Below are 15819 nucleotides of genomic sequence, written 5' to 3'. Positions count from 1 at the left end.
ATCATTCATTTGTTCATCTTTTTTGTCTTCTCCAGACCACATTATTTAATTTTTTTTCCACTTTAGATCAAAATGTGATTTTCTTCCCCCCTTTGGCAGGGCTGGAAAAAAGAACGTGTTGTAGCAGAGTTTTGGGATGGGAAAATTGTGTTGGTCCTGCCACGTGACCCGAGTTATGCTATCAGAAAGGTATGAAACATTAGTTTTTCTTTTTAAATTGAAGTATAGTTGCTTTACAATATTAGTTTTTCAGTCTTTGTTTTCCTTCTACTCTCCCCATTCTCCACCAAAAAATCGACCTATATTGAAGTATTATATAAAACACCTTTGTTTATAGATAATCACTGTACATTGGTACAGGTGTTAGGATGACTTTCAAAGTAGTTCATACAAAATTAAACTTACAAAACAAGTAAAGGTGTGTCAAAAAGAGATTAAAGAAAACAGATTAAGAGTCCATATTGTATTGCTTGCCTACATCTTCCATTTGTGAAAAATAAACTTTATAAGGTTGAGAAATTAACAGCTCCAGGGTCTAATTCTTAGGTTGGTATTGCCTTTGTTTCTCGGGCTGGATGTTTCGCCCCAGTAGACAAGGGATAAAGCTGAAACAGAATCTTCCTACTCCCTGTTCCACTCAAGGGTGCTGAAAGTGATGTTTAAAATAGTTTCTTAAAACCCTGTTTCCGAAGTGGCAGAAACATTCCTCAGTAGTGGAATAATTTGGGGGTTGTGAAAATTTAAGAAATAGAGACTAAAGAGGTTAAACTGATAAGCATACTTTTGTGTGTAAATATATATATATATATATATTCTATTTTTAAAAACAAATTTATCTCTTTCGGTTTTTGACATCATTAGGTTGAAGATGTCCAGGAACTTGTTGATAATGAATTGGGCTTCCAGCAAGTTGTTCCCAAATATCCAAACAAAACCAAAACCTTGCTCTTTATCTCTGATGAAAAGAAAGTAGTTGGGTGTTTAATTGCAGAGCCCATCAAACAGGTATGGTATGCTGTCTTACAAATTGCAAAATTGTAGTCAGGAGAAGTCTCAAGCATTTAAGAAGGCTACCATTAATGATCATTTTCCTTCTAAAATATCCTTGACCATCTAGATAATTGAAGTCATTTATTTCTATTATGTCTGATATTTTGGCTTATATCAGCAGGATTAGTCAGTCTTAAGTTCATATAAGTCTTTTATATACTTGAACTATAAAGTATAGTATTTTAAGCAAGCTCAGTTATTGAACATGTGGCTTACTGCAGGTTAATATATTGGCAAAATGGTTGTTCAGTTCAATCGCTCAGTCATGTCCAACTTGTTGTGACCCCTTGGACTGGCTTCCCTGTCTATCAACTCCTGGAGCTTGCTCAAACTCATGTCCCTTGAGTCAGTGATGCCATATAACCATCTCATCCTCTGTCATCCCTTTCTCCTGCCTTCAGTCTTTATCAGCATGAGGGTCTTTTCCAGTGAGTCAGTTCTTGCCATCAGGTGGCCAAAGTATTGGAGTTTTAGCTTCAACATCAGTCCTTCCAATGAATATTCAGGACTGATTTCCTTTAGGATTAAATGGTTTCATCTCCTTGTAGTCTAAGGGACTTTCAAGAGTCTTCTCCAACACCGCAGTTCAAAAGCATCAATTCTTCGGCACTCAGCTTCTATACAGTCCAACTCTCACATCCATACATGACTACTGGGAAAAACCATAGCTTTGGACTATGATGGACCTTTGTTGGCAAAGTAATGTCTCTGCTGTTTAATATGGTGTCTAGGTTGGCCATAAATTTTCTTCCAAAGAGCAAGCGTCTTTTAATTTCATGGCTGCAGTCACCATCTGCAGTGATTTTTGGAGCCCCCCAAAATAAAAGTCTGCCACTGTTTCCATTGTTTCCCCATCTATTTGCCATGAAGTGATGGGACCGGTTGCCATGATCTTAGTTTTCTGAATGTTGAGTTTTAACCCAGGTTTTTCACTCTCCTCTTACTTTCATCAAGAGGCTCTTTAGTTCTTCCCTGCCTTCTGCCATAGGGTGGTTTCATCTCCATATCTGAGATTATTGATATTTCTCCCAGCAATCTTGATTCCCACTTGTGCTTCATCTAGCCCGGCATTTCGCATGATGTACTCTGCATGGAAGTTAAATAAGCAGGGTGACAATATACAGCCTTGACATAACTCCTTTCCCAATTTGGAACCAGTCTCTTGTTCCATGTCTGGTTCTAACAGTTGCATCTCGACCTGCATACAGATTTCTCAGGAACAGGTTAGGTGGTCTGGTATTCCCATCTCTTGAAGAATTTTTCACAATTTGTTGTGATCCACACAGTCAAAGGCTTTGGCATAGTCAATAAAGCAGAAGTAGATGTTTTTGTCAAACTCCATTGCTTTTTCTGTGATCCAGTGGATGTTGGCAATTTGATCTCTGCTTCCTTTGCCTTTTCTAAATCCAGCTTAAACATCTGGAAAATAGTACATGGTTCATGTACTATTGAAGCCTGGCTTAAAGAATTTTGAGAATTATTTTGCTAGTGTGTAAGATGAGTGCAATTATGTGGTAGTTTGAACATTCTTTGGCATTGCCTTTCTTTGGGATTGGAATGAAAACGGACCTTTTCCAGTCCTGTGGCCACTGCGGAGTTTTCCAAATTTGCTGGCATATTGAGTACAGCACTTTAACAGCATCATCTTTTAGGATTTGAAATAGCTCACCTGGGATTCCATCTCCACTAGCTTTGTTCGTAGTGAAGCTTCCTAAGGCCCACTTGACTTCGCATTCCAGGATGTCTGGCTCTAGGTGAGTGATCACACCATCGTGGTTATCTGGGGTCATGAGATCTTTTTTTAATAGTTCTGTGTATTCTTGCCATCTCTTCTTAATATCTTCTGTTTCTGTTAGGTCCATACCATTTCTGTTCTTAATTGTGCCCATCTTTGCATGCAGTGTTCCCTTGATATCTCTAATTTTCTTGACGAGCTCTCTAGTCTTTCCCATTCTATTGTTTTCCTCTCTTTCTTTACATTGATCACTGAGGAAGGCTTTATCTCTCCTTGCTGTTCTCTGCATTCAATGGGTATATCTTTCCTTTTTTCCTTTGCCTTTAGCTTCTCTTCTTTTTTCAGCTATTTGTAAAGCCTCCTCAGACAACTGTTTTCTCTTTTAACATTTCTTTTTCTTGGGGATGGTCTTGATCCCTGCCTCCTATACAATGTCACAAACCTCCATCCGTAGTTCTTCAGGCACTCTGTCTTTCAGACTTAATCCCTTGAATCTTATTTCTCACTTCCACTGTATAATCATAAGGGATTTGATTTAGGTCATACATGAATGCTCTAGTGGTTTTCCCTACTTTTTTCAATTTAAGTCTGAATTTGGCAATAAGGAGCACATGATCTGAGCCACAGTCAGCTCCCGGTCTTCTTTTTGCTGACTGTATAGAGCTCCATCTTTGGCTGCAAAGAATACAATCAATCTGATTTCAATGTTGGCCATCTCGTGATGTCCATGTGTAGAATCTTCTCTTGTGTTGTTGGAAGAGGGTGTTTGCTTTGACCAGTGCATTGTCTTGGCAAGACTGTTAGCCTTTGCCCTGCTTCATTTTGTACTCCAAGGCCAAATTTTTGCCTGTTACTCTGGGTATCTCTTGACTTTCTACTTTTGCATTCCAGTCCCCTGTGATGAAAAGGACATCTTTTTTGGGTGTTAGTTCTAGAAGGCCTTGTAGGTCTTCATAGAACTGTTCAGCTTCAGCTTCTTCAGCATTACTGGTTGGGGCATAGACTTTGATTATTATGAAATTGAATGGTTTGCTTCGGAAACGAATAGAGTTCATTCTGTTGTTTTTGAGATTGTACCCAAATACTGCATTTCAGACTCTCTTGTTGACTACGAGGGCTACTCCATTTCTTCTAAGGGTTTCTTGCCCATAGTAGTAGATATAATGGTCATCTGAATTAAATTCTCCCATTCCAGTCCATTTTAGTTCACTGATTCCTAAAATGTTGATGTTCACTCTTGCCATCTCCTGTTTGACCACTTCCAATTTACCTTGATTCATGGACCTAACATTCCAGGTTCCTATGCAGTATTGCTCTTTACAACATCGAACCCTGCTTCCATCACCAGTCCCATTCACAACTGGGTGTTGTTTTTGCTTTGGCTCCATCCCTTCATTCTTTCTGGAGTTATTTCTCCACTGATTTGCAGTAGCATATTGGGCACCTGCCGACCTAGGGAGATCAGTATCATATCTTTCAGTATCATATCTTTTTGCCTTTTAATACTGTTCATGGGGTTCTCAAGGCAAGAATACTGAAGTGGTTTGCCATTCCCTTTTCCAGTGGACCACGTTTTGTCAGGACCCTCCATTATGAACTGTCCATCTTGGGTGGCCCTATACAGCATAGCTCATAGTTTCATTGAGTTAGACAAGGCTGTGGTCCATGTGATCAGTTTGATTAGTTTTCTGTGATTATGGTTTTCATTGTGGGTGCCTGCGCTCTGATGGATAAGGATAAGAGACTTTTAGAAGCTTCCTGATGGGAGAAACTGACTGTGGGGCAAACTGGGTCTTGTTCTGATGGGTGGGGCCATGCTCAGTAAAGATGGCAAAGTAGAAGGACATCCGCTCATCTTCTCCACGAGAACTCCAAAATTACAACTCGCTGCTGAACATCCATCGACAGGAGAATGTTGGATCCCACCAAAAAAGGATACCCATGTCCAAGGGCAAAGGAAACGCCCCAACAAGACGGTAGAAAGGGTGAAATCATGTTTAGAAGCAAACTCCATACTCACTGGAGACGCTCGGAAGGCTCAAACAAAACCTTGTGCGCACCAGGATCCAGAGACCCCACAGAGACTGAGCCAGACCTGCCCTTGGGTGTTTGAGTGTCTCCTGTGGAGGTACGGGTCAGCAGTGGCCTGCTGCAGGGGCAGGGGCTCTGCGTGCCGCAGACCTAGGTCACACAGCCTGTGGCATAAGCCCTCTTGGAGGAGGTCGCCATTAACCCCACCGTAGAGCCACTGAGCAGACGCCCCACAAACTGCAGAACAATTACACCAAAGAAATTCTCTCACTGTTAAGAAAGTTCTAGGATCCACAACAGATTGCCCAACCTGGGGATCTGGCAAAGGGAATGAGAAGCCCCAGGGATTTTGACTTTGGGGACCAGTGGGATTTGATTACAGAACTTAAAACAGGACTGGGCAAACAAAGTTGTTTGCACAAAACCTTGTGCGCACCAGGATCCAGGGGAAAGGAGCAGTGACCCCATAAGAGACTGACCCAGACTTGCATGTAAGTGTCCAGGAGTCTCTGCAGAGGCTGGATTGGTGGTGATCTGCAGAGTTGGACGTACTGAGTACAGCAGTGCAGCAGGGGACCTTTTGAAGGAGGTCAGGGTTATCTTCGTTATCTCCACCATAGTTTGGCCTCAGGTCAAACAACAGGGAGGGAGCACAGCCCCACCCATCAATAGGAAATTGGAAAGGTTGTTACCTGTCTGGTAATTAGAATCTACTTTGGATACTAATTAGCAGTGTTCTGGCAGAGGAGTTAGCAAATAATAACCCAAGGGCTAAGTGTGGCCTTCCTCTTTTTTGTAAATTTTTATTGCCCCAGAGCCATGCTCATTCCTCTTCATATTATCTGTGGTTGCTTTTGTGCAACAGTGGCAGGGTTGAGTAGGTGCAACGGAGACCACATGGCCCAAAGAGCCTAAAGTATTTACAGTTTGGTCCCAAACAGAAAATGTTTTGCAACCCTTCTTCTCAAATAGAGATAATAGTTTTTGCCCTTCAAGGAGCTTACAGAGTAGTCTTAAGCTAGAGAGAATTATAGCTCAAATGTGTTCTTTTAACCTGACTTTGTAATATCCCACACTTATGTCCCTTTACTTTTAAAAATACTTACCTGTTTTAAGACATCTTGAAATGATGCTAGCATAAATTGGTCTTACTCATTTTGTGTGTGTGTGTGTAATAAAGTTTTATTAAAGTATAAAGAAGACAGAGAAAGCTTCTGACATAGGCATCAGAAGGGGGCAGAAAGAGTACCCCTCTGCTAGTCTTCAGCTGGATGTTATATAGCCACTGCTGCTGCTAAGTCGATTCAGTCGTGTCCAACTCTGTGCGACCCGATAGACGGCAGCCCACCAGGCTCCCGCATCCCTGGGATCCTCCAAGCAAGAACACTGGAGTAGGTTGCCATTTCCTTCTCCAGTTCTTACTCATTTTTATAGATGCCTCCCTTTTCCCTGTTCCCCCTTCATTTCTACCATCTTTTTCTTATTTTCCTTTTTTGTTTTTTTCTGCTTTTCATCTCATACATATATATGAGTAGAGAAAGAAAAGCAGTTGGTTTGTATTACGGACTATAAAAGTAATCAATTTGGCCTTTTCTTTCTTTGATCTTAAGTGCGCTGTTTATGTAGTGATAATAGACAATACAGGTTGTCTCTGATTTACAACTTATCAACTCTGCAATGGTGTGAAAACCATAGACATTCAGCAGAAACTACTTCAAGTTTTCATATTTTCCTGGGCTAGCCATATGCACTTTTGTGATGCTGGGCAGCAGCAAAGAATGGCAGCTGTAGTCTACTAGGCGATCACAAGGGTAAACAAACAGTATACTTAACAACCGTTCTCTACATACAGCCATTTTGTTTTTCATTTTTAGTACAGTATCCAGTAAATTACATGAGATATTCAGCGCTTTTTTTTTTCCTTTTTTTTAATTATCAATTTTATATTTATTTATTTGGCTGTGCCAGCTCTTAGTGGTAGCATGAGGGATCTTCAGTGCAGGATGTGAACTCTCAGTTGTAGCATCTGGAATCTAGTTCCCTGACCGGGGATTCAACCCGGGCCCCCTACATTGGGAGCTCAGAGTCTCAGACACTGGACCACCAGGGAAGTTCCAGCACTTTATTATAAATTAGGCTTTGTGTTTGATGATTTTGCCAAACTGTAGTCTAATGTAAGCATTCTTAGCATATTTAAGGTAAGCTAGGCTAAACTATGAGGTTTCGCAGGTTCAGTTCAGTTCAATTCAGTCGCTCAGTCGTGTCTGACTCTTTGTGACCCCATGAATCGCAGCACGCCAGACCTCCCTGTCCATCGCCAACTCCCAGAGTTCACTCAGACTCACGTCCATTGAGTCAGTGATGCCATCCAGCCATCTCATCCTCTGTCATCCCCTTCTCCTGCCCCCAATCCCTCCCAGCATCAGAGTCTTTTCCAATGAGTCAACTCTTCACAAGAGGTGGCCAAAGTACTGGATTTCAGCTTTAGCACGATTCCTTCCAAAGAAATGCCAGGGCTGATCTCCTTTAGAATGGACTGGTTGGATCTCCTTGCAGTCCAAGGGACTCTCAAGAGTCTTCTCCAACACCACAGTTCAAAAGCATCAATTCTTCGGCGCTCAGCTTTCTTCACAGTCCAACTCTCACATCCATACATGACCACAGGAAAAACCATAGCCTTGACTAGACAGACCTTTGTTGGCAAAGTAATGTCTCTGCTTTTGAATATGCTATCTAGGTTGGTCATAACTTTCCTTCCAAGGAGTAAGCGTCTTTTAATTTCATGGCTGCAGTCACCATCTGCAGTGATTTTGGAGCCCAAAAAAATAAAGTTCACTGGTTAGGTGTATTAAATGCACTTCTTTTCAAGGTATAGTGTTTTCAGCTTATAACCTATGTTTATCAGGATGTAACTTTGTAAGTTGAGGAAGATCTGTATAGCCAACTGACTCCTACATGTACTCTTCTGTTCATTCTCATTTCAAAAGCAAAGTGTTCTTGATGGAAGTTAAAGTTTCACATACACCTAAGAACAGCTATAGTGGAAAACAGTGACAATAGCAAATGCTGGTGTGGGTGCAGGGAAATGAGGTTTTTTCATTCATTGTTGGAGGGAATGTAAAATATTACAGCCACTCTGGGAACAGGTTGGCAGTTTCTTTAAAAATTAATTATACATTTACCGTATGACTCAGCAATCATAGTCCTGGGCATTTATTCCAGAAATGAAAATTTATGTCTACACAAAAGCCCGTAGCTGAGTGTTTGTAGCAGCTTTATTTATAATAGCCGGTAGCTGGAAACAACCAAAGTGTCCTTCAGTAAGTGATTGATTAAACACGCTAGTATATCCATACAGTGGAATGTTACTTGGCAATAAAAAGGAACAAATTGTTGATATATGCAACAACTTGGACAGGTTATCAAGAGCATATTGCTGAGTGAAAAAGAGCCATTCTCAAAAGATCACATGCTGTATGAGTCCATTTATATGATATTCTCAAAATATCAGAATTTTAGACAGAACAGATTGTGGTTGCACGGCTTAGCAATGGTGGAGGGGAGAAAATGGGTGTGATTATAGAGAAGTAGCAAGAGGAAGAGCTTCATGATAATGCAGTAGCTTTATATTTTGATTGTAGTGATGGTTAAATCAATATTCAGATATGATGAATTATCACAGAACTGTCCTACCCACATTGTTCCCATGTTAACTTCTCAGTTTTGGTATTGTACTACAATTATGGAAGATGTAACCATTGGGGGAAATAGGGTGAAGGATACACGTCCTCTCTGTGCCATTTGTCAACTTCCTCTGAATCTACAATGATTTCAAAATAAGAATTAAAATACCAATTTCATAGTTTATATGCAAAAACCTATAGTGTTATTAATTTTTTTAGGGTATCTTATATACACTTTAGGATGGAAAGAATGGGAGAAGCTTATGTGCTTTATTAAGAGTCTGAATTTTATCATTTTTTTAAATCAATAAAAGAAGGAAATTTCACATTGGTGTAATACACTGCTGCTGCTGCTAAGTCGCTTCAGTCGTGTCCGACTCTGTGCGACCCCATAGACGGCAGCCCACCAGGCTCCCCCGTCCCTGGGATTCTCCAGGCAAGAACACTGGAGTGGGTTGCCATGTTCTTCTCCAGTGCATAAAAGTGAAAAGTGAAAGTGAAGTCGCTCAGTCGCATCCGACTCTTAGCGACCCCATGGACCGCGGCCTACCAGGCTCCTCCGTCCGTGGGATTTTCCAGACAAGAGTACTGGAGTGGGTTGTCATTGCCTTCTCCAGTATAATACACTAGTATATGGGAATATCTCAACACTACTATCATTTTTCTGCATTAAGTGAATATAACTGGGCAAGAATTCAAGAAATAGCAAAGAACTTAAACATTTTTGTGAAGGTGGAATAAGATTTATTTTAGATACTTAGGTTTTGTTTAAAAAGAAATGTGAACTCAGCTGTACCATTAGCTCTAATGCCTCTGTGCATCACTGCAGGCCTTCCGTGTCCTGTCTGAACCAACTGGCCCAGAAACCCCAAGCTCTAAAGAATGTCAGAGGGCTTGGCAATGTTCAGATGTACCAGAACCTGCAGTGTGTGGGATAAGTAGAATCTGGGTCTTCAGACTGAAAAGAAGAAAGCGCATTGCACGACGACTGGTAGACACGCTCAGGTAAGAAGTACAATTGGTCAGACCCAGGTTAGCTCTCCCAGAAGCTTTCCTCGCTCATGAGCCAAAGGGAATGATGTTGGTCTGTGTAAATACTACCAAAGTCAGGCTGAGGCAGTGCTGACACTGAAACGAAAAAAAAGTACTAGGTGTATTCAATTTTGCATACAGTATTCCAAGTGTGAAATATTCTAGACCATTGCTTTTCAAACTACCTGTAGTCAAAGACTGGATTTTGTTATAGACCAACACATTAATAAGATAAAGTAAAGATAAATTGCTAGGAAATAGAAGGCAAACAAATGGAAAATACAAGTCCAACTTTTTGATTCAACAGATGTAAAATTAATTTAAATAAATATAACCTATAAAAACAAAAGAGAGGTTTAAAAGAATTGTAGAAATTGTATGTTTATTGATGTGTGACTAGATGATTAATAGAGACTTACTGTAACACAAATGTAACTAAATGTAAAAGTGAATTAGCAAGACAACCCAGAGAATAGTTATTTATAAATCATTTATCTAATTAGTAAAAGTCCAGTATATCTAACATATATAAGAGAACTCTCACTCACACATACCTTAAAAGGGGAGCAGTGAGAAAAGTTGGTGTCAATGAAGATTTTTGTTTGTAGTTAATTGTGAAATAACCTCCACTTTCTTTATTTTTTATTGAGATACATAAATTTGGTATGGAGAGAGAAAAAGTGTGTGTGTGTTAGCCACTCAGTTTTGTCCGACTCTTAGCAACCCCATGGAGCCCGCCAGACTCCTCTGTCCGTGGGATTCTCCAGGCAAGAATACTGGAAGTGGGTTAGCCATTCCCTTCTCCAGGGGATCTTCCTGACCCAGGGATTGAACCCAGGTATCCTGCATTGTAGGAACACTCTACCATCTGAGCCACCACGGAAGGCCATGGAGAATACCAGTATTTAACCTGGTTCTACCAGGCAGTAGTCCGGTGCTTCTCAAATGTGAAAGTGCCTGTGACCAACTTGGGGATCTTGCTCAAATGCAGGTGTGATTCAGTAGATTGGGGTGGGCCTGAGATGCTGCATTTCTAACAAGCTCTTGGCTGATGCTGAACATTGCTGGTATATAGGTAATACTTTGAATACTAAGGCAATGGATTGTAAGCAGTGATAAAAATAAAGTTGCAAAGGAGAAATATAAAACAATCATTTGAGAACATATCTTCTCACACACTTGGGTTGGAGATACAGGTAACATAATTGGCAGCTCTCCTGTATGTGAGGAGCCTAATCATCTCTCTCTACAGACAATGTATGTTTTAAATCCTCACAAGTGAACAGTATTATTCCTAATTGTTTTGCATCAGAAGCAGCTGAGGCTCAGATAGGATTATTAGTACAGATTACACTGATGGAGATAGTAAAAGGAGATAGGACTCAAAGCCACAGATCTAATAATACTTTTTCTGTAGCTCATACCATCATTCATGAAGCAAAGAGAACTGCTTAATCAATATTTTGCTTTGGAGTCTAGTATATATAGCAATACACTTTTTATTCAATTATATAGTAAGTATACTTGAAGCGGATATCTTAACTTCTCATTGAATCCAATTCTTTTTTATTTTGAAGTAATTTCACATATGAAAGAATAGGAAGAATAGTAAAAAGAACACCCTCAGTATCTTTGTCCAGATTCTTTTTTATTTTCTTCCTGAATTATTTTAAAGTAAGTTACATATAATATGCCTCTTTACCCCCTTAGTTTTTCAGTATGTTCAAGTATATTCTCTTATATAAGAACAGCTCAGTTACCAAATTTAGGATATTTAATATCTAATGTATAGTTCATTGGAGAAGGCAATGGCACCCCACTCCAGTACTCTTGCCTGGAAAATTCCATGGATGGAGGAGCCTGGTAGGCTTCAGTCCATGGGGTCGCTAAGAGTCGGACACGACTGAGTGACTTCACTTTCACTTTTCACTTTCATGCACTGGAGAAGGAAATGGCAACCCACTCCAGTGTTCTTGCCTGGAGAATCCCAGAGACGGCGGAGCCTAGTGGGCTGCCGTCTATGGGGTCTCAGAGAGTTGGACACGACTGAAGCGACTTCAGCAGCAGTATAGTTCATACTTCAGTTTTGTTATTTGTCTCAAATGCCCTTCATATCATTTTTTTTTTTCTCTTCAGGATTACACATTGCTTTTAGTCATAATATCTCTTTAGTCTTCATCTTCCTTAACCTGTAAGTTACTTAGCCTTTCTTTGTCTTTTAGGACTTTGACGAATTTAAAGACTAAGGCCAGTTATTTCATAGAATATCCCTCAGTTTTGTTGAATTCTTTCAGCTATTTCACTTTATTGCTTTTAATCCCAGTTGAGCTGGATCAAGGAGAATTGTAGTCAAAATGTAGTCAAAGTGTAGTCAAAATGTAGTCAAAAGGCAAAATTAGGTTTTGCCTTCTTAAAGCTCTGAATGTGTGATGTAGTTAAAAAGAAGATAGTTATTGGTTAAAATTGTTGGTGTTATATTTTTTTTGTAATTATCTGTGGCTTTTAATTAGCAATACTATTTCATATCAGTAGCTTATTATTACCATGGATCACCTAGAGTCAACTGGATGGTTTGTATGGTTCTCTTTGCCTCTCAGCAGAACTTTTTATGGGCCTTAGTTTTCTCACCTGTGAAATGATACCATTAAACTTCCACCCCCTGAAATATAAGACATTGAGTCATTTTACCACTTAATAAAATAATTTTAACTAAGAATATTTAAAAAGATTGAGGGGCTTCCCAGGTGACTCAGTGGTTTTAAAAAAAAAAAAAAACAACTCATTCCTGCCAGTGCAGCAGACAAGAGTTCGATACCTGGGTCAGGAAGATCCCCTGGATTAGGAAATGTGAACCCACTCCAGGATTGCCTGGGAAATCCCATGGACAGAGGAGCGTGGAGGGCTACAGTCCATGGGGTCGCAAAGAAGTTAGACACGACTTAGTGACTGAAAAACAAAGAGATTGAAGTTTTTTTAACTAGATTGCTTTAAAATACTGTGCTCATGTTTAATCAAAATTTAAAGTTAGTTCCATTGTTAAATTGTCTTTTCCTCTTTTTTTTAGGAATTGCTTCATGTTTGGCTGTTTTCTCAGCACTAATGAAATAGCATTTTCTGACCCAACACCAGATGGCAAGTTATTTGCAACCAAGTACTGCAACACACCTAATTTCCTTGTATACAATTTTAATAATTGAAACCAATTTCAACTATAGAACAGTTACTGTGTGAATGAGTTCTGACAGCCTATTATCATAAAATACAAACTATTTAACAAATAGCAAGTATCTAGGGATACAAAGAAAGGAAAAATCTTTAATGTATACTGACTAGCACTCTGAATCCTTAATTATGAAACTTTGTAGCTATAGCTGGAAAATTATTTCTCTTCTGTGTAAGAACATTGGTTTTTCACAGAAATTTGACCAGTTATTTATAAAGTAAACTTTGAGGCCGGAATTACTTCATGCCTGATCAGAAAGTTTAAAGATAGGCAAATTTCCATCCCCATTTCTTAAAAGTAACTCCTGATTTCATACACAAAATTCTCATTTTATAGGTACTTGGCTGTAGCAACTCAGTTTGAATATAGTTAAAGTATTCTGAATTCCCAATTTGTACCGGGGACAGATGTCCTTTTGTATAGAACAGAATTTATAGCTAAATACTTTTCATTTTAAAAATCATTATTCAGAAAGCACACTTCAGAAATAATTAAACTTTGTAATTGCACTATTGTCATTAATTTTTGGTGTTTGTGCTACTTTTCTTTAGTGAACTTATTACTGGTGATTGGTGTCTAACAAAATGGATACCCATTTGGATTAGATGATTCATATGGTTAGATTTTAAACCTCTAACAGATTTAAAATTTAACAGAACCAAGGATAATAAATATGTCTAGGCTGATGGGCCACAGAACATGATGACTTTATGTAAATATACCTATATATGGATACATTTTTCTAATATAATTCATGGATACTTTGAAAAACAGAATTATTCAGCTTTTTTTATTATTATAAAGTCATGTAGCTTCACTCTGGCAGTAAGACTCTAGGGAAGTAGTGTCCAGGTAATAACTCTGTAGAATCTGTTCCTCTACATTCTTTTACTTGCCTTTAAGTTAATAGTTCTAAAATTTTAAAGTTTGGTTTCTCAAAAGACTGTGAAAGTGTTAAAATGTGTGTAAATTTTCCAAACATTTTAATGCTAGTTTCTGTACTGCTGTGTTTAAAAATTGTCTGAAATATTTTATTTTAAAACTTCATTATTTTGCTCGATGCCTTTATGATGAATCAATTAAAATTCTTTTCTGTATTATTTTTCTATTCTCTTATTCAGTTGAATGCACTGATTTTCATTTTAGTTTGTGGTTGTAAAAGTAGTACATGCTCTTTATAAAAAAACTATATCTACACAACAACCTGCACAGATACTTATAGCAGCTGCTGACCTAAAACAAATAGACTGCCACATAGCTTTCTAGCAAAAATGAGTTTATTCAAGATCAGCAAAGAATTACAATTCAGGGTCTGCAGCCATATTTGACCATGTTCAAGTCCGCAGCAAAAACATGGAGAGAACTCTTAAAAGAGAGAAAGAGGAAGTTGGGAGGGCAGTAGTAAACAGTTCTGCACTTAGCGCTGGGTGAGTTGTGACCCTGTCTCATTGGCTGAGCAGTTGCTAGGAGAGAAAGTCCGCTTCTTGTTGGGCTCATCTGTCTTAATAGGGCATGCATGAGAGCTCCCCCTTCTAATCTTGCAACTTTATTTCTTTAATAGTATTTTATTTTGATTAGAAATTTGTTTCCAAAATAAATTTTTATTTTTGTCACACAAAAGTATATAAAAAAATTCTAAAATAATCTACACATTGATAATGTCATTCAGTCAGTTCAAGTACAGTTCAGTCGCTCAGTCGTGGCCGACTCTTTGCGACCCCATGAATCGCAGCACACCAGGCCTCCCTGTTTATCATCAACTCCCGGAGTTTACTCAAACCCATGTCCATCAAGTCAGCGATGCCATCCAGCCATCTCATCCTCTGTCTTCCACTTCTCCTCCTGCCCCCAATCCCTCCCAGCATCAGAGTCTTTTCCAATGAGTCAACTCTTCGCATCAGGTGGCCAAAGTACTGGAGTTTCAGCTTTAACATCATTCCTTCCAAAGAACACCCAGGACTGATCTCCTTTAGAATGGACTGGTTGGATCTCATTGCAGTCCAAGGGACTCTCAAGAGTCTTCTCCAATACCACAGTTAAAAAGCATCAATTCTTCGGCACTCAGCTTTCTTCACAGTCCAACTCTCACATCCATACATGACCACTGCAAAAACCATAGCCTTGACTAGACGGAGCTTTGTTGGCAAAGTAATGTCTCTGCTTTTCAATATGCTATCTAGGTTGGTCATAACTTTCCTTCCAAGGAGTAAGCATCTTTTAATTTCATGGCTGCAGTCACAATCTGTAGTGATTTTGGAGCCCAAAAAAATAAAGTCAGCTACTGTTTCCACTGTTTCCCCTTCTATTTCCCATGAAGTGATGGGACTAGATGCCATGATCTTAGTTTAGTTTTCTGAATGTTGAGCTTTAAGCCAACTTTTTCACTCTCCACTTTCACTTTCATCAAGAGGCTTTTGAGTTCCTCTTCACTTTCTGCCATAAGGGTGGTGGCATCTGCATATCTGAGGTTATTGATATTTCTCCCAGCAATCTTGATTCCAGCTTGGGCTTCATCCAGCCTGGCATTTCGCATGATGTACTCTGCATATAAGTTAAATAAGCAGGGTGAAAATATACAGCCTTCACGTACTCCTTTTCCTATTTGGAACCAGTCTGTTGTTCGATGTCCAGTTCTGTTGCTTCCTGACCTGCATACAAATTTCTCAAGAGGCAGATCAGGTGGTCTGGTATTCCCATCTCTTCCAGAATTTTCCACAGTTTATTGTGATCCACACAGTCAAAGGCTTTGGCATAGTCAATAAAGCAGAAATAGATGTTTTTCTGGAACTCTCTTGATTTTTCCATGATCCAGCGGATGTTGGCAATTTGATCTCTGGTTCCTCTGCCTTTTCTAAAACCAGCTTGAACATCTGGAAGTTCATGGTTCACATATTGCTGAAGCCTGGCTTGGAGAATTTTGAGCATTACTTTACTAGCGTGTGAGATGAGTGCAATTGTGCGGTAGTTTGAGCATTCTTTGGCATTGCCTTTCTTTGGGATTGGAATGAAAACGGACCTTTTCCAGTCCTGTGGCCACTGCTGAGTTTTCCAAATTTGCTGGCATA

General features: G+C 39.4%; 1 protein-coding gene across 2 annotated transcripts in view; it reads left to right on the top strand.

Annotated features, from left to right (window-relative positions):
* Window positions 1-13854, top strand: part of ESCO2 (establishment of sister chromatid cohesion N-acetyltransferase 2) — a 28483-nt gene extending 14629 nt beyond the window's left edge. The window contains exons 8-11 of one of the 2 annotated variants that reach the window (XM_027549049.1): window positions 100-189; window positions 862-1005; window positions 9329-9504; window positions 12596-13854. In XM_027549049.1, the coding sequence (XP_027404850.1) occupies window positions 100-189; window positions 862-1005; window positions 9329-9504; window positions 12596-12728 (543 nt within the window). In that variant the 3' untranslated portion in view covers window positions 12729-13854. The remainder of the gene's footprint in view (window positions 1-99; window positions 190-861; window positions 1006-9328; window positions 9505-12595) is intronic. The other variant, XM_027549050.1, reaches the window with a different exon arrangement.
* The last annotated feature ends 1965 nt before the right edge of the window (window positions 13855-15819 follow it).

Source organism: Bos indicus x Bos taurus, chromosome 8, assembly GCF_003369695.1.
Source record: "Bos indicus x Bos taurus breed Angus x Brahman F1 hybrid chromosome 8, Bos_hybrid_MaternalHap_v2.0, whole genome shotgun sequence".
Taxonomy (NCBI): Eukaryota; Metazoa; Chordata; class Mammalia; order Artiodactyla; family Bovidae; genus Bos; species Bos indicus x Bos taurus.
Note: the sequence above shows the minus strand (reverse complement) of the source record. Positions and strands in the feature narration are given on the sequence as shown.